Source organism: Myxine glutinosa, chromosome 7 (assembly GCF_964187855.1).
Source record: "Myxine glutinosa chromosome 7, kmMyxGlut1.1, whole genome shotgun sequence".
NCBI classification, from domain to species: Eukaryota; Metazoa; Chordata; class Myxini; order Myxiniformes; family Myxinidae; genus Myxine; species Myxine glutinosa.
Window position 1 is genome coordinate 182,238,073 of NC_136267.1, and position 27,533 is coordinate 182,265,605.

Consider the following 27,533-nt stretch of genomic DNA (forward strand, 5'->3'; position numbering starts at 1 on the left):
CTGCTCTGGTTTTCACCAAGACCATATCCCTCCGCAAACTCGTGCAGTGACTTTGACAGCTCAGGTGCAATGAGGAAGAACTTGTCAAGCGCCTTCTCATTTTGAGTTATCCCTACGATTCCTCCAATCACCTTCAGTGTACGGTTTTCTTGCTCAATGCCATGGTCTGGGGCTATTGATGTGAAGCCTGCCAATCCTTTTGTCACACAGAAGTTCCCTTTCATGAATTCCCTCCACAGTTCTGGGTGCTGCTTTTCAGTCTCCTGCATTGTTGAAATGTAGAGAGGGAGCAACCGAGCATAGTTTAGATGATCGTGAGCGAAGAAGTACTTCGTGAGAGACTCGATGCTCTCCATATGCAGCAGCAGATCACGTTGTCTTGTACTTCTAATGAACAGAAGGATAGTCTCAAACTGTTTCATGTAGTTCAGGATGAAGCGCTGTATCTTGTTTGTGCTGACCTCAAATTGTTCCAGTTTTTTGGTCATATCTCTGGACTCCATCATGGCCAATGTTTTTTTGAGAATGTCGCATAGATTCTTCTCTGGCTCCATGCTCCCGCTGATGTCTCTCTGATATGCCTCTCCCAGACGAACAGATGACTCGTTCAGATAGGCCCTTTCTTCAGGTTCCATTGCCAGGAATCTCTGGAAGTACAGGTTGTACAAAGCGATCAGTGTTACCATGTGTGCCTCCAGAGCTCGATACAAGTGCCTCCCATTTAGTATTTGGCTCACTGTGGTTGGCGAGAAAAGTCCAGCCTCGACCCATGCCTGATCAATTCCACTCCCTTCCACGTATTTTCCTAATGCAGCTAAGGCCCAAAACACAACATGTAGCTCACCAGGTCGGAAGAGGAATTGCTTCCTGATGTCCTCGCGTTCCACCCACAGCTTCATCGCCAGGTCGTATAGCTGCAAATCGAGAGTCATGACTGTGATTGCCTCACTCCCCATAACACGAGTTGTGATGTTGTGAGCTCTCATCAGACCCGTGTACAGTGTATCATAGTCTGTAGGAGGCGACCTTATCAATGGAGGAACGAGAGCAACATTGGTCTTCTCACTGGACGAAGATAGCAAGGAATTGAAGGCTCCCCACGTCCCCGGAGCTGTGAGTTTGACGTCAACTTCTCCTTCTTCCTCGAAGTTCAGGCATCCAATCATCCAGGTCATATCGGTTTTCTTGTTCTTGTCTGTCTCGGGTTTTGATGTGAGCAGCTTGCAGTCGCTCTTTCTCTTCTCGGGTGCTGGCTTCTTGCAGGTCAACGTTTTACAGCCAACTGCATCATGTATCGTTTGAGCTTTTGATGACCGGTCAAGTTCAATTGGTGGTATCATGGGTGATTTCTCCGGTGATACAGGCTGGTAGATCGCAATTGCTGTACCATGAAGGGTATTCATCCCGCAAGGAGTTGACTCTAGAAAATCGATGTTGTATCTACTGACTGCAAACTGCAAAATCTACTGACTTCTCAATCTTCCTGGGTGGTGAGTCACTCATCTTGAAGGTAGGTGTAATTTTCTAGACACTCTTGAACTGTCGTCGGTCCTGCAAAGATAGATACTACTATTCAGATTCACATTTCGTCAACACAGTCAAAACCAGACCTTAACTAGATGGTGGAAACTTAATTAACCGATTTCATGCCGGCCGACCCCACTTTGGCTGGTATATGTCCACTATTTTATTTTCCTTGCATTTTTCTGTAAAAACAATGGCAGAAATGGCTTCCTTGGGTCTGAAAACATATAAAAGGACATATTATTCATGTTTATATGATATCTAGATACAAAGATATGCACAAAAGTGTATTTTCCAAATTTTATGGCGGCCATCTTGGATTTCTTCGAATTACTACCTATTAGACGTAAAAGAAAAAATGGAACCCTATTTTTTTTACATCTCTATAATATTCTGAAGCAGAATCCATTGCTAAATCAATTTTAACAAACAAAAAACACAAACAATATTGTTATGACATATGGGCCTGCACTAAGAGTTCTAAACGGTAATTATAGAGAGTTCTAAACGGTAATTATAGAGAGTTCTAAACGGTAATTATAGAGAGTTCTAAACAGTAATTATAGAGAGTTCTAAAGGGTTATTGTAGAGAGTTCTAAACAGTAATTATAGAGAGTTCTAAAGGGTTATTGTAGAGAGTTCTAAACGGTAATTATAGAGAGTTCTAAACAGTAATTATAGAGAGTTCTAAAGGGTAATTATAGAGAGTTCTAAAGGGTAATTATAGAGAGTTCTAAACGGTAATTATAGAGAGTTCTAAATGGTAATTATAGAGAGTTCTAAACGGTAATTATAGAGAGTTCTAAACGGTAATTATAGAGAGTTCTAAACGGTAATTATAGAGAGTTCTAAACGGTAATTATAGAGAGTTCTAAACAGTAATTATAGAGAGTTCTAAACAGTAATTATAGAGAGTTCTAAACGGTAATTATAGAGAGTTCTGAACGGTAATTATAGAGAGTTCTAAACGGTAATTGTAGAGAGTTCTAAACGGTAATTATAGAGAGTTCTAAACAGTAATTATAGAGAGTTCTAAACGGTAATTATAGAGAGTTCTAAACGGTAATTATAGAGAGTTCTAAACGGTAATTATAGAGAGTTCTAAACGGTAATTGTAGAGAGTTCTAAACGGTAATTATAGAGAGTTCTAAACGGTAATTGTAGAGAGTTCTAAACGGTAATTATAGAGAGTTCTAAACAGTAATTATAGAGAGTTCTAAACGGTAATTATAGAGAGTTCTAAACAGTAATTATAGAGAGTTCTAAACGGTAATTATAGAGAGTTCTAAACGGTAATTATAGAGAGTTCTAAACGGTAATTATAGAGAGTTCTAAACGGTAATTGTAGAGAGTTCTAAACGGTAATTATAGAGAGTTCTAAACAGTAATTATAGAGAGTTCTAAAGGGTTATTGTAGAGAGTTCTAAACAGTAATTATAGAGAGTTCTAAACAGTAATTATAGAGAGTTCTAAACGGTAATTATAGAGTTCTAAACGGTAATTATAGAGAGTTCTAAATGGTAATTATAGAGAGTTCTAAACGGTAATTATAGAGAGTTCTAAACGGTAATTATAGAGAGTTCTAAACGGTAATTATAGAGAGTTCTAAACAGTAATTATAGAGAGTTCTAAAGGGTTATTGTAGAGAGTTCTAAACGGTAATTATAGAGAGTTCTAAACAGTAATTATAGAGAGTTCTAAAGGGTAATTATAGAGAGTTCTAAAGGGTAATTATAGAGAGTTCTAAACGGTAATTATAGAGAGTTCTAAACAGTAATTATAGAGAGTTCTAAAGGGTTATTGTAGAGAGTTCTAAACAGTAATTATAGAGAGTTCTAAACGGTAATTATAGAGAGTTCTAAACGGTAATTATAGAGAGTTCTAAACGGTAATTATAGAGAGTTCTAAACGGTAATTATAGAGAGTTCTAAACGGTAATTATAGAGAGTTCTAAAGGGTAATTATAGAGAGTTCTAAACAGTAATTATAGAGCGTTCTAAACGGTAATTATAGAGAGTTCTAAACTGTAATTATAGAGAGTTCTAAAGGGTTATTGGAGAGTTCTAAACGGTAATTATAGAGAGTTCTAAAGGGTTATTGTAGAGAGTTCTAAACGGTAATTATAGAGAGTTCTAAAGGGTAATTATAGAGAGTTCTAAACGGTAATTATAGAGAGTTCTAAACGGTAATTATAGAGAGTTCTAAACGGTAATTATAGAGTTCTAAACGGTAATTATAGAGAGTTCTAAACGGTAATTATAGCGAGTTCTAAACGGTAATTATAGAGAGTTCTAAACGGTAATTATAGAGAGTTCTAAACGGTAATTATAGAGAGTTCTAAACGGTAATTATAGAGAGTTCTAAACGGTAATTATAGAGAGTTCTAAACGGTAATTATAGAGAGTTCTAAACAGTAATTATAGAGAGTTCTAAACAGTAATTATAGAGAGTTCTAAACGGTAATTATAGAGAGTTCTAAAGGGTAATTATAGAGAGTTCTAAACGGTAATTATAGAGAGTTCTAAACGGTAATTATAGAGAGTTCTAAACGGTAATTATAGAGAGTTCTAAACGGTAATTATAGAGAGTTCTAAACGGTAATTATAGAGAGTTCTAAACGGTAATTATAGAGAGTTCTAAACGGTAATTATAGAGTTCTAAACGGTAATTATAGAGAGTTCTAAACAGTAATTATAGAGAGTTCTAAACGGTAATTATAGAGAGTTCTAAACGGTAATTATAGAGAGTTCTAAACGGTAATTATAGAGAGTTCTAAACAGTAATTATAGAGAGTTCTAAACGGTAATTATAGAGTTCTAAACGGTAATTATAGAGAGTTCTAAACGGTAATTATAGAGAGTTCTAAACAGTAATTATAGAGAGTTCTAAACAGTAATTATAGAGAGTTCTAAACAGTAATTATAGAGAGTTCTAAACGGTAATTATAGAGAGTTCTAAACAGTAATTATAGAGAGTTCTAAACGGTAATTATAGAGAGTTCTAAACGGTAATTATAGAGAGTTCTAAATGGTAATTATAGAGAGTTCTAAACGGTAATTATAGAGAGTTCTAAACGGTAATTATAGAGAGTTCTAAACGGTAATTATAGAGAGTTCTAAATGGTAATTATAGAGAGTTCTAAACGGTAATTATAGAGAGTTCTAAACGGTAATTATAGAGAGTTCTAAACGGTAATTATAGAGAGTTCTAAACAGTAATTATAGAGAGTTCTAAAGGGTAATTATAGAGAGTTCTAAAGGGTAATTATAGAGTTCTAAAGGGTAATTATAGAGTTCTAAAGGGTAATTATAGAGAGTTCTAAACGGTAATTATAGAGAGTTCTAAACAGTAATTATAGAGAGTTCTAAAGGGTTATTGTAGAGAGTTCTAAACAGTAATTATAGAGAGTTCTAAACAGTAATTATAGAGAGTTCTAAACGGTAATTATAGAGAGTTCTAAATGGTAATTATAGAGAGTTCTAAATGGTAATTATAGAGAGTTCTAAACGGTAATTATAGAGAGTTCTAAACGGTAATTATAGAGAGTTCTAAACGGTAATTATAGAGAGTTCTAAACGGTAATTATCGAGAGTTCTAAAGGGTAATTATAGAGAGTTCTAAAGGGTAATTATAGAGAGTTCTAAACGGTAATTATAGAGAGTTCTAAACGGTAATTATAGAGAGTTCTAAACAGTAATTATAGAGAGTTCTAAAGGGTAATTATAGAGAGTTCTAAACGGTAATTATAGAGAGTTCTAAACAGTAATTATAGAGAGTTCTAAACGGTAATTATAGAGAGTTCTAAACAGTAATTATAGAGAGTTCTAAACAGTAATTATAGAGAGTTCTAAACGGTAATTATAGAGAGTTCTAAACGGTAATTATAGAGAGTTCTAAACGGTAATTATAGAGAGTTCTAAACGGTAATTATAGAGAGTTCTAAACGGTAATTATAGAGAGTTCTAAAGGGTAATTATAGAGAGTTCTAAACGGTAATTATAGAGCGTTCTAAACGGTAATTATAGAGAGTTCTAAACGGTAATTATAGAGAGTTCTAAAGGGTTATTGGAGAGTTCTAAACGGTAATTATAGAGAGTTCTAAAGGGTAATTATAGAGAGTTCTAAACGGTAATTATAGAGAGTTCTAAACGGTAATTATAGAGAGTTCTAAACGGTAATTATAGAGAGTTCTAAACGGTAATTATAGAGAGTTCTAAAGGGTAATTATAGAGAGTTCTAAACGGTAATTATAGAGAGTTCTAAACGGTAATTATAGAGAGTTCTAAACGCTAATTATAGAGAGTTCTAAACGGTAATTATAGAGAGTTCTAAACGGTAATTATAGAGAGTTCTAAACGGTAATTATAGAGAGTTCTAAACGGTAATTATAGAGAGTTCTAAACGGTAATTATAGAGAGTTCTAAACGGTAATTATAGAGAGTTCTAAACGGTAATTATAGAGAGTTCTAAACGGTAATTATAGAGAGTTCTAAACGGTAATTATAGAGAGTTCTAAACGGTAATTATAGAGAGTTCTAAACGGTAATTATAGAGAGTTCTAAACGGTAATTATAGAGAGTTCTAAACGGTAATTATAGAGAGTTCTAAACGGTAATTATAGAGAGTTCTAAACGGTAATTATAGAGAGTTCTAAACGGTAATTATAGAGAGTTCTAAACGGTAATTATAGAGAGTTCTAAACAGTAATTATAGAGCGTTCTAAACGGTAATTATAGAGAGTTCTAAACGGTAATTATAGAGAGTTCTAAAGGGTTATTGGAGAGTTCTAAACGGTAATTATAGAGAGTTCTAAAGGGTTATTGTAGAGAGTTCTAAACGGTAATTATAGAGAGTTCTAAAGGGTAATTATAGAGAGTTCTAAACGGTAATTATAGAGTTCTAAACGGTAATTATAGAGAGTTCTAAACGGTAATTATAGAGAGTTCTAAACGGTAATTATAGAGAGTTCTAAACAGTAATTATAGAGAGTTCTAAACGGTAATTATAGAGTTCTAAACGGTAATTATAGAGAGTTCTAAACGGTAATTATAGAGAGTTCTAAACAGTAATTATAGAGAGTTCTAAACAGTAATTATAGAGAGTTCTAAACAGTAATTATAGAGAGTTCTAAACGGTAATTATAGAGAGTTCTAAACAGTAATTATAGAGAGTTCTAAACGGTAATTATAGAGAGTTCTAAACGGTAATTATAGAGAGTTCTAAATGGTAATTATAGAGAGTTCTAAACGGTAATTATAGAGAGTTCTAAACGGTAGTTATAGAGAGTTCTAAACGGTAATTATAGAGAGTTCTAAACGGTAATTATAGAGAGTTCTAAACGGTAATTATAGAGAGTTCTAAATGGTAATTATAGAGAGTTCTAAACGGTAATTATAGAGAGTTCTAAACAGTAATTATAGAGAGTTCTAAAGGGTAATTATAGAGAGTTCTAAAGGGTAATTATAGAGTTCTAAAGGGTAATTATAGAGAGTTCTAAACGGTAATTATAGAGAGTTCTAAACAGTAATTATAGAGAGTTCTAAAGGGTTATTGTAGAGAGTTCTAAACAGTAATTATAGAGAGTTCTAAACAGTAATTATAGAGAGTTCTAAACGGTAATTATAGAGAGTTCTAAACGGTAATTATAGAGAGTTCTAAATGGTAATTATAGAGAGTTCTAAACGGTAATTATAGAGAGTTCTAAACGGTAATTATAGAGAGTTCTAAACGGTAATTATAGAGAGTTCTAAACAGTAATTATAGAGAGTTCTAAAGGGTTATTGTAGAGAGTTCTAAACGGTAATTATAGAGAGTTCTAAACAGTAATTATAGAGAGTTCTAAAGGGTAATTATAGAGAGTTCTAAAGGGTAATTATAGAGAGTTCTAAACGGTAATTATAGAGAGTTCTAAACAGTAATTATAGAGAGTTCTAAAGGGTTATTGTAGAGAGTTCTAAACAGTAATTATAGAGAGTTCTAAACGGTAATTATAGAGAGTTCTAAACGGTAATTATAGAGAGTTCTAAACGGTAATTATAGAGAGTTCTAAACGGTAATTATAGAGAGTTCTAAACGGTAATTATAGAGAGTTCTAAACGGTAATTATAGAGAGTTCTAAACGGTAATTATAGAGAGTTCTAAACGGTAATTATAGAGAGTTCTAAACGGTAATTATAGAGAGTTCTAAACAGTAATTATAGAGAGTTCTAAACGGTAATTATAGAGAGTTCTAAACGGTAATTATAGAGAGTTCTAAACGGTAATTATAGAGAGTTCTAAACGGTAATTATAGAGAGTTCTAAACGGTAATTATAGAGAGTTCTAAACGGTAATTATAGAGAGTTCTAAACAGTAATTATAGAGAGTTCTAAACGGTAATTATAGAGAGTTCTAAACGGTAATTATAGAGAGTTCTAAATGGTAATTATAGAGAGTTCTAAACGGTAATTATAGAGAGTTCTAAACGGTAATTATAGAGAGTTCTAAACGGTAATTATAGAGAGTTCTAAACAGTAATTATAGAGAGTTCTAAAGGGTAATTATAGAGAGTTCTAAAGGGTAATTATAGAGAGTTCTAAACGGTAATTATAGAGAGTTCTAAACAGTAATTATAGAGAGTTCTAAAGGGTTATTGTAGAGAGTTCTAAACGGTAATTATAGAGAGTTCTAAACAGTAATTATAGAGAGTTCTAAAGGGTAATTATAGAGAGTTCTAAAGGGTAATTATAGAGAGTTCTAAACGGTAATTATAGAGAGTTCTAAACAGTAATTATAGAGAGTTCTAAAGGGTTATTGTAGAGAGTTCTAAACAGTAATTATAGAGAGTTCTAAACGGTAATTATAGAGAGTTCTAAACGGTAATTATAGAGAGTTCTAAACGGTAATTATAGAGAGTTCTAAACGGTAATTATAGAGAGTTCTAAACGGTAATTATAGAGAGTTCTAAAGGGTAATTATAGAGAGTTCTAAACAGTAATTATAGAGCGTTCTAAACGGTAATTATAGAGAGTTCTAAACGGTAATTATAGAGAGTTCTAAAGGGTTATTGGAGAGTTCTAAACGGTAATTATAGAGAGTTCTAAAGGGTTATTGTAGAGAGTTCTAAACGGTAATTATAGAGAGTTCTAAAGGGTAATTATAGAGAGTTCTAAACGGTAATTATAGAGAGTTCTAAACGGTAATTATAGAGAGTTCTAAACGGTAATTATAGAGTTCTAAACGGTAATTATAGAGAGTTCTAAACGGTAATTATAGCGAGTTCTAAACGGTAATTATAGAGAGTTCTAAACGGTAATTATAGAGAGTTCTAAACGGTAATTATAGAGAGTTCTAAACGGTAATTATAGAGAGTTCTAAACGGTAATTATAGAGAGTTCTAAACGGTAATTATAGAGAGTTCTAAACAGTAATTATAGAGAGTTCTAAACAGTAATTATAGAGAGTTCTAAACGGTAATTATAGAGAGTTCTAAACGGTAATTATAGAGAGTTCTAAACGGTAATTATAGAGAGTTCTAAACGGTAATTATAGAGAGTTCTAAACGGTAATTATAGAGAGTTCTAAACGGTAATTATAGAGAGTTCTAAACGGTAATTATAGAGAGTTCTAAACGGTAATTATAGAGAGTTCTAAACGGTAATTATAGAGTTCTAAACGGTAATTATAGAGAGTTCTAAACAGTAATTATAGAGAGTTCTAAACGGTAATTATAGAGAGTTCTAAACGGTAATTATAGAGAGTTCTAAACGGTAATTATAGAGAGTTCTAAACAGTAATTATAGAGAGTTCTAAACGGTAATTATAGAGTTCTAAACGGTAATTATAGAGAGTTCTAAACGGTAATTATAGAGAGTTCTAAACAGTAATTATAGAGAGTTCTAAACAGTAATTATAGAGAGTTCTAAACAGTAATTATAGAGAGTTCTAAACGGTAATTATAGAGAGTTCTAAACAGTAATTATAGAGAGTTCTAAACGGTAATTATAGAGAGTTCTAAACGGTAATTATAGAGAGTTCTAAATGGTAATTATAGAGAGTTCTAAACGGTAATTATAGAGAGTTCTAAACGGTAATTATAGAGAGTTCTAAACGGTAATTATAGAGAGTTCTAAATGGTAATTATAGAGAGTTCTAAACGGTAATTATAGAGAGTTCTAAACGGTAATTATAGAGAGTTCTAAACGGTAATTATAGAGAGTTCTAAACAGTAATTATAGAGAGTTCTAAAGGGTAATTATAGAGAGTTCTAAAGGGTAATTATAGAGTTCTAAAGGGTAATTATAGAGTTCTAAAGGGTAATTATAGAGAGTTCTAAACGGTAATTATAGAGAGTTCTAAACAGTAATTATAGAGAGTTCTAAAGGGTTATTGTAGAGAGTTCTAAACAGTAATTATAGAGAGTTCTAAACAGTAATTATAGAGAGTTCTAAACGGTAATTATAGAGAGTTCTAAATGGTAATTATAGAGAGTTCTAAATGGTAATTATAGAGAGTTCTAAACGGTAATTATAGAGAGTTCTAAACGGTAATTATAGAGAGTTCTAAACGGTAATTATAGAGAGTTCTAAACAGTAATTATAGAGAGTTCTAAAGGGTTATTGTAGAGAGTTCTAAACAGTAATTATAGAGAGTTCTAAACAGTAATTATAGAGAGTTCTAAACGGTAATTATAGAGAGTTCTAAACGGTAATTATAGAGAGTTCTAAATGGTAATTATAGAGAGTTCTAAACGGTAATTATAGAGAGTTCTAAACGGTAATTATAGAGAGTTCTAAATGGTAATTATAGAGAGTTCTAAACGGTAATTATAGAGAGTTCTAAACGGTAATTATAGAGAGTTCTAAACGGTAATTATAGAGAGTTCTAAACAGTAATTATAGAGAGTTCTAAAGGGTAATTATAGAGAGTTCTAAAGGGTAATTATAGAGAGTTCTAAAGGGTAATTATAGAGAGTTCTAAACGGTAATTATAGAGAGTTCTAAACAGTAATTATAGAGAGTTCTAAAGGGTTATTGTAGAGAGTTCTAAACAGTAATTATAGAGAGTTCTAAACGGTAATTATAGAGAGTTCTAAACGGTAATTATAGAGAGTTCTAAACGGTAATTATAGAGAGTTCTAAACGGTAATTATAGAGAGTTCTAAACGGTAATTATAGAGAGTTCTAAACGGTAATTATAGAGAGTTCTAAACGGTAATTATCGAGAGTTCTAAACGGTAATTATAGAGAGTTCTAAACAGTAATTATAGAGAGTTCTAAACGGTAATTATAGAGAGTTCTAAACGGTAATTATAGAGAGTTCTAAACAGTAATTATAGAGAGTTCTAAACGGTAATTATAGAGAGTTCTAAACAGTAATTATAGAGAGTTCTAAACGGTAATTATAGAGAGTTCTAAACGGTAATTATAGAGAGTTCTAAACGGTAATTATAGAGAGTTCTAAACGGTAATTATAGAGAGTTCTAAATGGTAATTATAGAGAGTTCTAAACGGTAATTATAGAGAGTTCTAAACGGTAATTATAGAGAGTTCTAAACGGTAATTATAGAGAGTTCTAAACAGTAATTATAGAGATTTCTAAAGGGTAATTATAGAGAGTTCTAAAGGGTAATTATAGAGAGTTCTAAACGGTAATTATAGAGAGTTCTAAACAGTAATTATAGAGAGTTCTAAAGGGTTATTGTAGAGAGTTCTAAACAGTAATTATAGAGAGTTCTAAACGGTAATTATAGAGAGTTCTAAACAGTAATTATAGAGAGTTCTAAACGGTAATTATAGAGAGTTCTAAATGGTAATTATAGAGAGTTCTAAACGGTAATTATAGAGAGTTCTAAACGGTAATTATAGAGAGTTCTAAACGGTAATTATAGAGAGTTCTAAACGGTAATTATAGAGAGTTCTAAACAGTAATTATAGAGAGTTCTAAACAGTAATTATAGAGAGTTCTAAACGGTAATTATAGAGAGTTCTAAACGGTAATTATAGAGAGTTCTAAACGGTAATTATAGAGAGTTCTAAACAGTAATTATAGAGAGTTCTAAACGGTAATTATAGAGAGTTCTAAACGGTAATTATAGAGAGTTCTAAACGGTAATTATAGAGAGTTCTAAACGGTAATTGTAGAGAGTTCTAAACGGTAATTATAGAGAGTTCTAAACGGTAATTGTAGAGAGTTCTAAACGGTAATTATAGAGAGTTCTAAACAGTAATTATAGAGAGTTCTAAACGGTAATTATAGAGAGTTCTAAACAGTAATTATAGAGAGTTCTAAACGGTAATTATAGAGAGTTCTAAACGGTAATTATAGAGAGTTCTAAACGGTAATTATAGAGAGTTCTAAACGGTAATTATAGAGAGTTCTAAACGGTAATTGTAGAGAGTTCTAAACGGTAATTATAGAGAGTTCTAAACGGTAATTATAGAGAGTTCTAAACGGTAATTATAGAGAGTTCTATACAGTAATTATAGAGAGTTCTAAACAGTAATTATAGAGAGTTCTAAACAGTAATTATAGAGAGTTCTAAACGGTAATTATAGAGAGTTCTAAAGGGTAATTATAGAGAGTTCTAAACGGTAATTATAGAGAGTTCTGAACAGTAATTATAGAGAGTTCTAAACAGTAATTATAGAGAGTTCTAAACAGTAATTATAGAGAGTTCTAAACGGTAATTAGAGAGTTCTAAATGGTAATTATAGAGAGTTCTAAACGGTAATTATAGAGAGTTCTAAACGGTAATTATAGAGAGTTCTAAACGGTAATTATAGAGAGTTCTAAACGGTAATTATAGAGAGTTCTAAATGGTAATTATAGAGAGTTCTAAACGGTAATTATAGAGAGTTCTAAACGGTAATTATAGAGAGTTCTAAACGGTAATTATAGAGAGTTCTAAACGGTAATTATAGAGAGTTCTAAACAGTAATTATAGAGAGTTCTAAACGGTAATTATAGAGAGTTCTAAACAGTAATTATAGAGAGTTCTAAACGGTAATTATAGAGAGTTCTAAACAGTAATTATAGAGAGTTCTAAACGGTAATTATAGAGAGTTCTAAACGGTAATTATAGAGAGTTCTAAACAGTAATTATAGAGAGTTCTAAACAGTAATTATAGAGAGTTCTAAACGGTAATTATAGAGAGTTCTAAACGGTAATTATAGAGAGTTCTAAACGGTAATTATAGAGAGTTCTAAACGGTAATTGTAGAGAGTTCTAAACAGTAATTATAGAGAGTTCTAAACAGTAATTATAGAGAGTTCTAAACGGTAATTATAGAGAGTTCTAAACGGTAATTATAGAGAGTTCTAAACGGTAATTGTAGAGAGTTCTAAACGGTAATTATAGAGAGTTCTAAACGGTAATTATAGAGAGTTCTAAACAGTAATTATAGAGAGTTCTAAAGGGTTATTGGAGAGTTCTAAACAGTAATTATAGAGAGTTCTAAACGGTAATTATAGAGAGTTCTAAAGGGTAATTATAGAGAGTTCTAAACGGTAATTATAGAGAGTTCTAAACAGTAATTATAGAGAGTTCTAAACGGTAATTATAGAGAGTTCTAAACAGTAATTATAGAGAGTTCTAAACGGTAATTATAGAGAGTTCTAAATGGTAATTATAGAGAGTTCTAAACGGTAATTATAGAGAGTTCTAAACGGTAATTATAGAGAGTTCTAAATGGTAATTATAGAGAGTTCTAAACGGTAATTATAGAGAGTTCTAAATGGTAATTATAGAGAGTTCTAAACGGTAATTATAGAGAGTTCTAAACGGTAATTATAGAGAGTTCTAAACGGTAATTCTAGTGATTCTAAAGGGTAATTCTAGAGAGTAATTCTAAAGGGTAATTCTAAAGGGTAATTCTAAAGGGTAATTCTAAAGGGTAATTCTAAAGGGTAATTCTAGAGAGTAATTCTAAAGGGTAATTCTAGAGAGTAATTCTAAAGGGTAATTCTAAAGGGTAATTCTAGAGAGTAATTCTAAAGGGTAATTCTAAAGGGTAATTCTAGAGAGTAATTCTAAAGGGTAATTCTAAAGGGTAATTCTGGTGATTCTAAAGGGTAATTCTAGTGATTCTAAAGGGTAATTCTAGAGAGTAATTCTAAAGGGTAATTCTAGAGGGTAATTCTAAAGGGTAATTCGATTGATTCTAAAGGGTAATTCTCGAGGGTAATTCTAGAGGGTAATTCTAGAGGGTAATTCTAGAGGGTAATTCTAGAGGGTAATTCTAGAGGGTAATTCCAGAGGAAAATTCTAGAGGGTTCTAGAATGTAATTGTTCAGAGTGTGAGTCTAGAATGTAATTATAGAGGGTAATTCTGGAGTGTTATTGAGGGTATTTATAGAGGGTAGTTCTTTAGAGTATTTCTAAAGTGTAATTATAGTGGATTCAAAGGGTAATTGTTCGAAACGGTAATTCTGGTGATTCTAAACGATAATTCTAGTGATTCTAAAGGGTAATTCTAAAGGGTAATTAAAGAGAGTAATTCCAAAGGGTAATTATAGAGGGTAAGTCTAAAGGGTAATTCTAGTGATTCTAAAGGGTAAATCTTCGAGGGTAATTCTAAAGGGTAATTCGAACGAACAATTATAGAGGGTAAGTCTAAAGGGTAAATCCAGTGATTCTAAAGGGTAATTATAGAGCGTTATAAAGAGTACTTCTAGTGTTCTAGATGGTAATTCTAGAGGGTAATTCTAGGTGGTAATTCTAGATGGTAATTCTAGAGGGTAATTCTAGAGGGTAATTCTAGAGGGTAATTCTAGAGGGTAATTCTAGAGGGTAATTCTAGAGGGTAATTCTAGAGGGTAATTCTGGAGGGTAATTCTGGAGGGTAATTCTTGAGGGTAATTCTAGAGGGTAATTCTAGAGGGTAATTCTAGATGGTAATTCTAGAGGGTAATTCTTGAGGGTAATTCTAGATGGTAATTCTAGAGGGTAATTCTAGAGGGTAATTCTAGATGGTAATTCTAGAGGGTAATTCTAGGTGGTAATTCTAGATGGTAATTCTAGAGGGTAATTCTAGATGGTAATTCTAGAGGGTAATTCTAGGGGGTAATTCTAGAGGGTAATTCTAGAGGGTAATTCTAGAGGGTAATTCTAGATGGTAATTCTCGAGGGTAATTCTAGAGGGTAATTCTAGAGGGTAATTCTAGAGGGTAATTCTAGAGGGTAATTCTGGAGGGTAATTCTGGAGGGTAATTCTTGAGGGTAATTCTTGAGGGTAATTCTTGAGGGTAATTCTTGAGGGTAATTCTTGAGGGTAATTCTTGAGGGTAATTCTTGAGGGTAATTCTTGAGGGTAATTCTAGAGGGTAATTCTAGAGGGTAATTCTAGAGGGTAATTCTAGAGGGTAATTCTAGATGGTAATTCTAGAGGGTAATTCTTGATGGTAATTCTAGATGGTAATTCTAGAGGGTAATTCTAGATGGTAATTCTAGAGGGTAATTCTTGAGGGTAATTCTAGATGGTAATTCTAGAGGGTAATTCTGGAGGGTAATTCTAGAGGGTAATTGTAGATGGTAAATCTAGAGGGTAATTCTAGAGGGTTCTAGAATGTAATTGTCCTAGAGGGTGATTCTAGAATGTAATTATAGAGGGTAATTCTGGAGTGTTATTGAGGGTAATTATAGAGGGTCGTTCTTGAGAGTAATTCTAAAGGGTAATTCTAAAGGGTAATTCTAGAGTGTAATTACCCTGCGCTCGTGACGCGAAAATTCTTCACCATTGAATTTTTAAAGTGATTCTTCACCATTGGGAGATACGGCCAAAAACGATACATAGCAGGATATCTCGAAAAATTGCGGACGGATTTGGGCAAAACCTGGTGAACCAGTTGGGTGTCTGACAAGGATGATTTGATTCGACTTTGGTGAAGATCTGAATATGGATTCGGATAGGATAATTATTTAATTTCTGAAGTGATTATTCACCATCGGGAGATAAGTCCAAAAGCGATACATAGCTGGATATCTCAAAAAGTTATGGATGGATTTGGACGAAACTTGTTGGACAGGTTGTGTGTGTGACGAGGAAGAATCGCTTCAATTTTCGTGAAGATCCGGATCCGGATTCAGGTAGTATCATTTTTTAAGTGATTCTTCACCATTCAGTGATATGGCCAACCAGGCGGAGGTATTCTCTCTACTGAGTGCCGTTCTAGTGCTAATGGGTTTTGTTCATTTCTAGGCTTTGCCTAATTCATATTAAGATTGTCCACTAATGGGATTCAATTCAAAGTTCAAACTGAACCACTTATTTTAGACACGGGTGCGATTTAAAAAAATAATACTTTGTATATATGCAATCAATGGAAGGTGACACATGAAATACCGGTACGTAACATTTTTTTGGATTTGACCTCCGGTTCTTGATTTAACCCATCCTGGGATCACAGGTGTCAAAACATACCATTTTCTAAAACTCCAAATGTGATATTGCATCATATCCTGTTTGAACTTTTTGCCATCTTTAAATTTTGCTTTAAGTGAGAAGTTTGAGGATTTGTGATGTCATGCCATCAACTTCACTCTAGTTTCGTGTTGTTGTTGTTGTTGTTGTTGTTGTTGTTGTTGTTGTTGTTGTTGTTCGATTGGCAAAAGCTTTCAGCAACAGAAGAAAAAGCTTGCAATCCTTCCGCTCTTATTCCTTGATGAGAATTACTTTTGTGTAACCAATTTCATTCCTGCTCCCTCCTCCACACCTCCTCATTCCCATATTTTACCCATCATCTAGAAAATCGGTGAGTATTCTGTGATACTGGTTGCAACAGACAACGCTGGAGCCAGGTTTGGGCACAGCAGTACGGCGACGTTCCGCCTATCACTGCTGGACATCAACGACAATGCTCCCACCTTCACCAGCAGCAGTGTAGGTGCCAGGGAAAGGTTAAGAAAGGAGACTATTTGATGTGGGTGGTTTTGGGGATACATAATGTCGAAGGAACTGTCGATAAATAAATAATACATGATGTTCAGGCCTTAAATGAGAGACGTCCATGAGATATGATTTATGAAACGATGAATGATACTCAAGAAATACTTATTAGTATTCGGGTTATTCCACCTTCAGTTCTCCGGAAGTGTGATGGAGAACCGACAGGATGTGACCGTAATGAGAATCGCCGTGCAAGATTTTGATAAAAGGAATTCTGAAAATTGGCGTGCCGTCTATCGCATCATCCAAGGAAACGAGAATGGGAATTTTGCAGTCCACACCGACCCTGTAACCAACGAAGGTGTTGTAACTGTCGTTAAGGTAAGCACCAAGTTCAGGATTTCATTCATAAATATCACTTGTCCATCCACACCTGACACCCATATTGTTGAGATGAACTCTGTTTTAACACTATATCTCTCCAAAATTGAGTTCTAACCTTTGCCCTATTCCCAACTCTCACCTACATTACATATAGGTATACCTGTAACTGCTTTGTTTGGTGAATTTGCAGGCGCTAGACTATGAGAAAGCCAGTGAAATGCGTCTCTCAGTGACTGTGGGAAATGAGGTTCCACTTGTCCAAGGGCAGGGTCATTTCGGTGGCAGTGGTGGAGGTGGTGGTGGCCAGGGCCTGGCCGGTGCTGCGACGGTTATAGTTCAAGTGCAGAATGAAAGGGAGAATCCAGTGTTTTCACCTTCACGCCTGATCGTGACCCAGAGTGAGGGAAACAGTGTTAACTCTGTTGTAACCACGTACACCGCAAGTGCTGCAGAAGAGACCAACCAACCACTCAGGTGCAGAACTTTGCTATGATGTCGTTTTCTTTGTTAAGAACCCTGCTGGGGGGTCTTGTCTGTCCATCTGAAGCCTCAACTGGAAAATACCTGGATGCATTTCTTTCATATTTGGCACATGTATGTAGTAATACCTGGGAATGAGACTAGTAAAATTATTTTAGTATTAGAGGCAATTTTTGAATTTTAGGAATTATTTTAAAAATGATTGAAACCATTAATTATTTATATACACTTTGCCATCTCCACTACCAACACACAACTTTGGATTCTTTATTTGTATTTTATGATTATATGCACAGCTTAACGCCCATCAAAGGTATCGGTCACAGGTATATTACATATTGTCCTGTTCGTATCTGATGAACACCAGCCTTGGAAGAATAGCCGAACCAGCTTTAACTCCGATGCCTCCCCTGAAGATGATGGTTATTTTTGGCGCGTGCGGGAATGAAGGAATTTGAGATGTTTAATTAAACAGAACACATGGGTTTAATCCGGATCCCACAACAAACAGACACGACAAGGAATTTCAACAGTAATGATTTAATGAAAATAAATCAAAGATTAAAAATGTCAAATAAAATGTTGAGGAAAAACTAATTCCTATGTGAGGTACCTCCCTCCACACACAGACTCAAATACAGACAAGGGGAAAGACAAAATAAAATAAATTTTCCCTTTTTATAGTGCAGTCACCTAGATCTGGCCTCACGAGATCATCTGCGAGGTTTGCAGCTGGGGACGAGGCCCAGAACTTGATGTCACTCCGGCAGGAACCCAGCACAAGATGGCAGCCGCGCCATGCCCGTAGTAGCCGCCTACATGAGGGAAGCAGACTGGACGGCCTCCTTCACTTCGCTTGCAGCCTCCTCCGCCTCCGAAGAGCACCACAGCCAAAAAAACGCCTCACAATGCTGCCCCCACACAGCCAAGAGCTCCCCACTCTCTTCAAAAGTGCACCTCAAACTCCAAGCTCCAGGACCACACAATGGCGCCGCTTTCCTCCTCCAAAAACCCACACTGAGAGCGAGAGCGAGATGCACTCTCCTTCCTCTCCCTCCTCATGAAGCTTCTTGTTCTGACGTACCCCCCCCCCCCCCCCGACCAATCACAAAGCGCTTTCAAATCACCCTACGTTCCTTTCGATCAATCACGACGAACTTTGGAGCATGGCCTGCCGGCTTTGCTTGGCATGAGTGTTCATCAAGGCGTGGCTTACATGCCGATCGGCAATGTTCGGGAACCTGCTTGCATGAAGTGGACGGTTATTGTTGTTTAATGGAGGCTTTGCATGGCTGGCCTGATTGTAGTTGTAAAAACGTAGGGACAATCACAGGGAATATCACGTACTGGGGAGAACTAACCTTAATCCCTAACTAGTTAACACAGCTTCACCCCTCATGTGAAGACACATAAACAATCTTAAGCTTCACTTTCCCTACTTCTTAAGTACATCGAGATGTCTCCTACACGTCCACGGTCTATGCTATAACTATACAATCCTATCTTTACTATGGGATTCCTCCATATACCCCCACAGACATAACAATATATATATATATATATATATATATATATATACATGTACTATATAAGAGAGCCGTTTGTTTGTGTTGCCATTTTTCTCAGAGATGGCTGAACGTATCTTCGTCAAACTTTCAGAGCTTCACCAGTGAGTGCCTCGGAGTGTTTTAGGCAAAAAAGTTTTTTTTTTTTTGAAAAAGGAAATTCATTTTTTTTGAATTTAAAAAAAATCGCTCTATAGTGCCCAAGTCTTTATGATTAATGACAGTTATATACAAGTACACATTCGCATAAATAAATACAAAACAATCACCAGACATTTGAACACGAATAATAAAACAATTTTGGAAGTGTACGAAGTTGGTGGTAAAGCTTCTTCTTCTTCCTGATTGTCATCATACTTAACTCAGAAACGTGATGAACAGCATATATTCAGCAGCATATATTCAAGAAAAGGTAAAATGATGATTTGACATTTGTGATGGATTCTGATTTGGATGTAATTGCTTTTCTATTATTATATTTGCCCTATTTTCAAATATGTTAATGTTTCTTTTTTGCTTGAGCAACGCCAGGTACTCCAGCTATAAACGCTTTTATACTTTACTTGGGGTACAAATACAAATACAACTTTGTTCCTGAGGTGACATAGGCTATGTGGCCGTGGCCTCATTCAGGGGTGTGGGAGACCGGGAGAGGGGTATAAATTTTCTGTGTAAATGTGTACTGTGTAGCACCACCTGGTGATGGTGGGAGAGGGTATTACAATTACCTTTTTTACCTGAGTAACACAGAGGTTATGATATGAAGCACTCTTTGCATGGGAAAATTTTTCCTCCTTCCCTTCCCACCCCCTCCCCCAAAACGGAGGGGCCTGTCAAAGTCACCACTCCCCAAAAGATGTATATGTACTATATCTATCCCCTCCCTCTCCCTTCACCTCCTGCTTCCCCACCAAACCCACCAGCCCACCCCATCCCCCCCCCCCCCTGCAACGCCGGGTACTTCTGCTAGTATATGATAATCCCATTAGTGGGCATTTGCAAGACAACACAGCAGATGGGATTTGAACCTGGGATCTTCTGCAATCACTGCACCATGGCATCAGTTTATGTATATATTTGACCCAGTCATTGCTCAGATAGAAATGCCATCCAGGGCAGCATTCAATATCTGCAACCCATTGTAATGTTGTTGGGTTGTTGACTATCCACCTCCTGTCATCCAGCTCATCAACAAGAATTGACCTCGGTATTAAAAACCCATTTATTTCAATGTTTTATCCTTTTCTTTGAACTAAAACTGCGCTTCCTTGTGCAGATACCGTTTGGGTTATGACCCCGCTGGGTGGCTGCGCATCGACGAGACGAAGGGGACCGTTTATGTTAAAAAAACTTTTGATTATGAGAACGAGTACGTGGTGGATGGGAAGTACATGGCTACAGTGCTGGCGGTTGGCAGTGGTGAGTGCCTGGTATAAATGATGATGTGCATTTGTAACATGAATGGAAAGTTTGTTTAGCATGTAAGAGTCAAACAAGTATTTGGTCTTGTTGATGTGAAACCTTTAAAATGAGGTCAGTATCTATCAGGTCATTTCACATACTGGCTACACATGAGGTTCACTTAGAATTCGGACTCAAACTCAACCAGTTGTGTGTCTTCTGAAAATCGATTTGTATACAGGATTGAAGTTTGTAGAACAAATAGATCTCGTCATATGATGATACGAATACAGTGCACAATTCTACTTCTATTTTTCTTGCGGGCAGTCATGGTGGTTGGATAGTTGGCCAGTTTGGTTCCTGAACAGTCGCTAGATATGTTGAACAGCCATGTTGATTTTATCATGGACAGCCATGTTGGTTTTATCATGGACAGCTGTTGTTTCATAAAGTACTCCAAGAACACGCTTAGTCCTTTTCCCGGAACTCCTGCTCTTGGCCATGCACCCTCTAGCGTACCTTCTATGCACAACACCACAACAGCCACGTTGGTTTGATCATGGACAGTCTTTTTGTGTAGGTTGTGAGCAGCCATGTTGGTTTGATCATGGACGGCCATGTTGGTTTGATCATGGACGGCCATGTTGGTTTGATCATGGACGTCCATGTTGGTTTGATCACGGACGGCTATGTTGGTTTGATCACGGACGGCCATGTTGGTTTGATCACGGACGGCCATGTTGGTTTGATCACGGACGGCCATGTTGGTTTGATCACGGACGGCCATGTTGGTTTGATCACGGACGGCCATGTTGGTTTGATCACGGACGGCCATGTTGGTTTGATCACGGACGGCCATGTTGGTTTGATCACGGACTGCCATGTTGGTTTGATCACGGACGGCCAATGTTGGTTTGATCACGGACGGCCATGTTGGTTTGATCACGGACGGCCAATGTTTGTTTGATCATGGACGGCCAATGTTGGTTTGATCACGGACGGCCAATGTTGGTTTGATCACGGATGGCCAATGTTTGTTTGATCATGGACAGCCTTTTTGGGTAGGTCGTGAGCAGCCATGTTATTGTTGATGAAAGCTGAGTCATGCCTTTTGAATAGAAAGGTAGCACAGTGATAAGGTGTTTGCCCAGGTAGTTTTTGAGATTGGTTCTCCATGCTGTGAAATTTCACTATAACCACTGCCAGGCAGGTGTGATGCCAGTTATAAGCTATGGTATACTCGAACATGGTGCCTTTTGGAAATGATGTTAAGCCGGCTGGTCACGTGATACCATACATTAAGCAATTTATTTTACGTGTGAGCAAAGTTTATTTGGCCATGGCAACAGGCCAAAGGCCTATCACTCTGGACTGAACACTTTCCAATTTGCCAAGACTTTCTTTCTCACCTATTATTGAAAAAATACTTTGTTAGCAAAACAATAAAATCATTATCTGCGGTGCAACAGCTGTTGACTTGAAACAACACAATTTTGAAGGAGTTATTTGAGTGTTTTGTAAAATTAAATTGGTTATTTTGTACATGCTTCTTCCTTGAACAGGACAACCAGCAATGACTGGAACCGCTACCTTGGAGATTGACCTCATTGATGTTAATGATCATGCACCTGACTTGATCCGATCTCAATGGTTGATCTGCCTTGACTCTGCCAATGGAACCGTCATAAAGGCAAAGGATGAAGACGGTGACGCCAATGCAGGACCTTTCACATTTTCCCTGCCAAGCTCGAAAGAATGGACTCTGCAAACTTTAAGCAGTAAGTTCCCCTTGCGTTTTACTTTATTAGGGTACCAAACCGTACCGGTCAGTACTCTATTGATTTCATGTTTTTAAAGTTAACTAACAACGGTACCCGCACTACGGGCGGGGCTTCAATTGGGAGGCCCAAATGAAAAGGCAAAATATCAGAAATTGAAGGCCTTTTTATTTTAAACGATTTATATAAACATCCGTTAAATCATATCACACACAAATCATCAAAATCTAAACAGTATTTGTAGAATTTCAATAAAAGCCACATCACTGTTCATATCGGTAAATATTATTCCATCGTGTTTGGAAAGACTGGAAAATTGGAAAATTGGAAAAATTGGAAAAAATTGGAAAAACAATACAGCATATTTTACTCCAGGGGGTCCCAGGATTACCCACCCAAAATATCGTTGCGATCGGTTCAGCCTTTTTGCGGTACCTGGGAACGGACGGACGGACAGACAGACGGACATTTGGTGAATTATAGTAAGATTATCCTTGTTTTACACTGGTGAAAACTGAAATGGAATTCGATTGTGAATACTGTATAATGCTTCTGCAGATGGTTTGGGCTGACCCGAGCAGCAACATGGCAACCGAGGACAGCTGTCCAGCCAATGAGTGTAAGGCAGTCTTCGATGGTCTGCCCACCGATTTGCTAATAAATACATACATAGTCCATCCAAATACACTGCAGCTACAGTGCATTCAGAAAGTATTCAGACCCCTTCACTTTTTTCACATTTTGTTATGTTGCAGCCTCACACTGAAATCGTTTAAATTCATTTTTCCCTCATCAATCTACACTCAATACCCCAAAATGACAAAGAGAAAACAGGATTTTAGAATGTTTTGCAAATTTATTAAAAAGAAAAAACTGAAACATCACATTGACATAAGTATTCAGACCCTTTGCTATGACACTTGAAATTTAGCTCAGGTGCCTCCCATTTCTCTTGATCATCTTTGAAATGTTTCTACACCTTGATTGGAGTCCACCTGTGGTGGATTTAATTGATTGGACATGATTTGGAAAGGCACACACCTGTCTATATAAGGTCTCACAGCTGACAATGCATATCAGAGCAAAAGCCAAGCCATGAGGTCGAAGGAACTGCCTGCAGAACTCAGAGACAGGATTGTGTCGAGGCACAGATCTGGGGAAGCCCACAAAAACATTTCTGCTGCATTGAAGGTTCTCAAGAGCACAGTGGCCTCCATAATTCTTAAATGGAAGAAGTTTGGAACAACCAGGACTCTTCCTAGAACTGGACACCCGGCCAAACTGAGCATTCGGGGGAGAAGGGCCTTGGTAATGGAGGTGACCAAGAACCCGATGGTCACTATGGCTGAGCTCCAGAGATCCTGTGTGGAGATGGGAGAATCTTCCAGAAGGACAACCATCACTGCAACACTCCACCGATCTGGGCTTTATGGCAGAGTGGGCAGACAGAAGCCTCTCCTCAGTGAAAGACACATTAAAGCCCACAGAATCTTGTTTCTCACAGTCTGAGAGTCCTTCAGGTGCTTTTTTTGCAAACTCCAAGTGGGCTTTCATGTGTCTTTCAATGAGGAGAGGCTTCCGTCTGGCCACTCTGCCATAAAGCCTAGATCGGTGGAGTGTTGCAGTGATGGTTGTCCTTCTGGAAGATTCTCCCATCTCCACACAGGATCTCTGGAGGTCAGTCATAGCGACCATCGGGTTCTTGGTCACCTCTCGTACCAAGGCCCTTCTCCCCCGATTGCTCAGTTTGGCCGGGCGGCCAGCTCTAGGAAGAGGCCTGGTTGCTCCAAACTTCTTCCATTTAAGAATTATGGAGGCCACTGTGCTCTTGGGAACCTTCAATGCAGCAGAAATTTTCTTGTAGGCTTCCCCAGATCTGGGCCCCGACACAATCCTGTCTCTGAGTTCTGCAGGCAGTTCCTTCGACCTCATGGCTTGGTTTTTGCTCTGATATGCATTGTCAGCTGTGAGATCTTATATAGACAGGTGTGTGTCTTTCCAAATCATGTCCAATCAATTGAATTTACCACAGGTTGACTCCAATCAAGTTGTTGAAACATCTCAAAGATGATCAAGAGAAATGGGAGGCACCTGAGCTAAATTTTAAGTGTCACAGCAAAGGGTCTGAATACTTATGTCAATGTGATATTTCAGTTTTTTCTTTTTAATAAATTTGCAAAACTTTCTAAATTCCTGTTTTCTCTTTGTCATTGTGGGGTATTGAGTGTAGATTGATGAGGGAAAAAATGAATTTAAACGATTTCAGCATGAGGCTGCAACATAACAAAATGTGAAAAAAGTGAAGGGGTCTGAATACTTTCTGAATGCACTGCATATGCACTGGATGTGTATACACCTGAGTCATCTGATCTCAGAGCCATTGTGGGCGGTGATCCTTGTTCTGGTTGGTTGGGTGTGAGTCTGCCAGCGGCTGCCATACATCTGCTTGATAATTCACAGAGAAAGGATGTTTGCACTGGCCCCAGTATCAACCTTCGTTTTGAGGTGTTTCTTTCCTTGGCTGTCAGGACAGATGACATCTAGTGTGGCGAACACGGCGTCTCTTTTAGATTCCTGTATAGGGGTCATGCACAGGTTAGAGATAATTATGGAGTCGAACGAGCTTGCCTGTGATTGCTTATCATCATATTCCTCTGTTGAGTCGTCCAATTGCATTTGATCGTTTCTCATGATGATCATGTGCCATGGAGTTAATGTGCCATCTGCACCGTTTCGCTTTGTCATAAGGCGAGTTGCTTCCGCTTTGCCCAATGGCCAATTGAGCCACATGCCTTGCACATGTCATCTTAAGCAGGGCACCTGCGTTGATGGTGGAAGATCACAATTGGTGCACGTTTTGTGGGTTAGCTGGATGGCATCCCCCACAGCATGATTGAATGACTAGTCTTGGGGAATGATGTCCACTCCCGCATCATCAGATGCATATGAGCACTGAAGCAGTTTCTTGACTATTGGGCGCAATCCTGATTGGGGCTTCACTCCTACGCAGGACACTCGAATGGCTCATTTGTCCCAGTAACCTGGTAGTCATTTGGCCGACCTTGGAAGGATGACAGACTGAGTCAACTCCACCTGTCGTAAATTCAACGACCGACCGGGATTTTAACTCAGGACCCTAGAACCCAGAGCCAGCACCATAACCGTTAACCCAACACCAGGCGTAGTCTTGGGGAATATAGCGTGTAAATTTAAACCTTGAAAGTCACATGGTATGGCAGACATATTTGTTTAAAGAATAAACTTTTAAATTTTAACTGCTGAACAGATTGAGGTGAAACTTCACAGGTATAACACTGGGCAACAAAAAAAAACTTCGTCTGACACTAAGGGAAATGCAGGTTCTCTTGGCTACATCTGGGCCGCTGATTTCAAATCTGAAGTCCGAATTTAGCCAGCACGTCAGGTTTTCAAAATATTGTTGCGAATATGGAATTTGACCTCCATATCCGCTTGTAAATATTCCCCTATCTTCTCCGATACTCCCCAACTCTCCCCTTACCCCATTCCCTAGTCCCATTGTCTGTAAACAACACCCATTAGAGCCGATCTTCCCCTTCATTCCCCCATTAAATGTCGTGCCCAGGTCCCCCGCACCACACGTAGACAATTATAGGACATCTTGCTAGTTATTCTTAATCTATGTCAGTTAAGGACTTGTTTCCATTAATTATGACTCTTCGTTGCACCAGAATGTGATGATATGGCACCAGTAGGAGTTTAGGACCTTCCCATACCTCCCCGCATCTCTTCCCATCATCTCAAGCTCCAACAACAACCACAACAACAGCGGCTATGCGTCCTCACTCCGGCTCGGTTGGCCGCCATTGAACATGTGCTCGACGGGGTTACCCAGAAGGGGGCTCCCTGTCGGCCCCTCGTCAAGGGCGGAGCCGGTAACCCCCGCACCCAATGAGAAGCCATGGGCCGATGCCATATGGGGCGGAGCTAACGAGCGAGGGCGTGACTCCCCGCCGGATATACGCGGCCCCGCGCCGGACGTGACGTCAGATGCGCCCCGAGCTTGGAAGGAAAAGACGCCACCCTCCCGAGCGCTGAGCGACCTCCCCAGCTTGAGACCAAAGTCGCGACCCACAAGCGCTGTGATACCTTCACGCATCTCTGGACACCACCGTACGTGATCCTGCCCTGAGCACAGGTGCACCTGGAGCGATCGCTACCCGCTTTCCTGGCCATCAAACCCCGTGTGAGTGAGCCTTGTCCCGCGTTTACCTGTCGTCTGTCCGGGGATAATATAAGTGTGTTTAAGTGCCCACCTTCCTATGTTTCCCTCTTGTCCCTGTAATCTAAACCTTCCGCAATTGTAATAACAACCTTTGAGAACCGTATCCCTGGTGTCGTATTGTGTGATTGTAATCCAGCCGGGTGTCTTCTTTTTCTTATTGAGCCAGCATAGCGCGATTAGTCAACCCCGGGTGCAATCGGGGTAACTTGTACGGATACGGCGGCCATCCCGCTCGGCCCACCATACCATCAAAGTCGTATCTGTAACAATTGGTGTCAGGAGTGGGATTCGGACCTGGGACTAAATTTGTTAGGCCCAAATTTTGGAACACCAATTGTGTTATAGTAACAATTGGTGTCGAGAAGTGGAATTCGAACCCGGGACTAAATTAGTTAGGCCCAAATTTTGGGAGGGAAAATCGATTCGGAGCGCGTTTCCCGCGCGAAATTATAACGGCGAAATTTCAATTTGTTTTACGAAAATAAAAAAAATAAAAACCGAGTTTTGAAAGTCGCGCTATGGCGGATCAAGACGGCTGGGGTCCGGTAAAGGAGAGTGAGGTAGGGTCGATCCAGGACCAAAATGAGGGACAGGAGGAGAGCGAAGCAGTGAGGGCGGCAGGTTCGCAAAATAGCGCCGTCACGCACGAAGTAGCGGGCGCGCAAAAAGGCGCCTCGCACGAGCGTGCGGTAGCCGAGCCGGCTGTATCAGCGGGCTTTAACATGCAGCCGATTGACATGCAGGCCCTCATTGCGCAGTTACAGGCAGCTGTACAGATGAGTATGGGGAGCCAAATTGAGCGATTGGGTGAGCGGTTGGGGAACCGGATGGATGCTCAGGGTGAGCGATTGGAGGGCCAACTGGGGGTAATGAGGGACGAAGCGAGGGCTCGGAGTGAGCGATTGGGGGTAATGGGAAACCAGATGGGGGTAATGAGGGACGAAGCGAGGGGTACCGGAGAGGGGTTAGACAACGGGATAAAGGAGGTGAAAAATGGGTTAATGGGGGTAGAAAATAGAATGGCTGCCCAGGAGAATCAGATAGAGGGAGTGAAAAATGGGGTAGAGGGAGAGGAGATTAGAAGAGGTGTGAGTGAGGAGGTCGGAGGAGTGCGCGAGGAGGTGAGGCACTGTAAGGAGCACATGGAGAAGGAGGTGAGAAAGGGGACTGTAAAGTTACAAGGGGGCATAGAGGACATGACGCAGGAGGTGGAGCAGCTGACGGTGGGACAGACGGAGTTAGTGGAGCAGGTTCAAAGGAACACTGCGGTATT

General features: G+C 37.9%; 1 protein-coding gene across 8 annotated transcripts in view; it reads left to right on the forward strand.

Moving 5' to 3' along the window:
• Positions 1 to 27,533, forward strand: part of LOC137431868 (B-cadherin) — a 129,327-nt gene that overhangs the window by 60,666 nt on the left and 41,128 nt on the right. For all 8 annotated transcript variants that reach the window (XM_068123655.2, XM_068123657.2, XM_068123656.2 and 5 more), the window contains exons 8-12: positions 16,248 to 16,382; positions 16,584 to 16,769; positions 16,963 to 17,246; positions 20,094 to 20,236; positions 21,781 to 21,996. In XM_068123655.2, the coding sequence (XP_067979756.2) occupies positions 16,248 to 16,382; positions 16,584 to 16,769; positions 16,963 to 17,246; positions 20,094 to 20,236; positions 21,781 to 21,996 (964 nt within the window). The remainder of the gene's footprint in view (positions 1 to 16,247; positions 16,383 to 16,583; positions 16,770 to 16,962; positions 17,247 to 20,093; positions 20,237 to 21,780; positions 21,997 to 27,533) is intronic.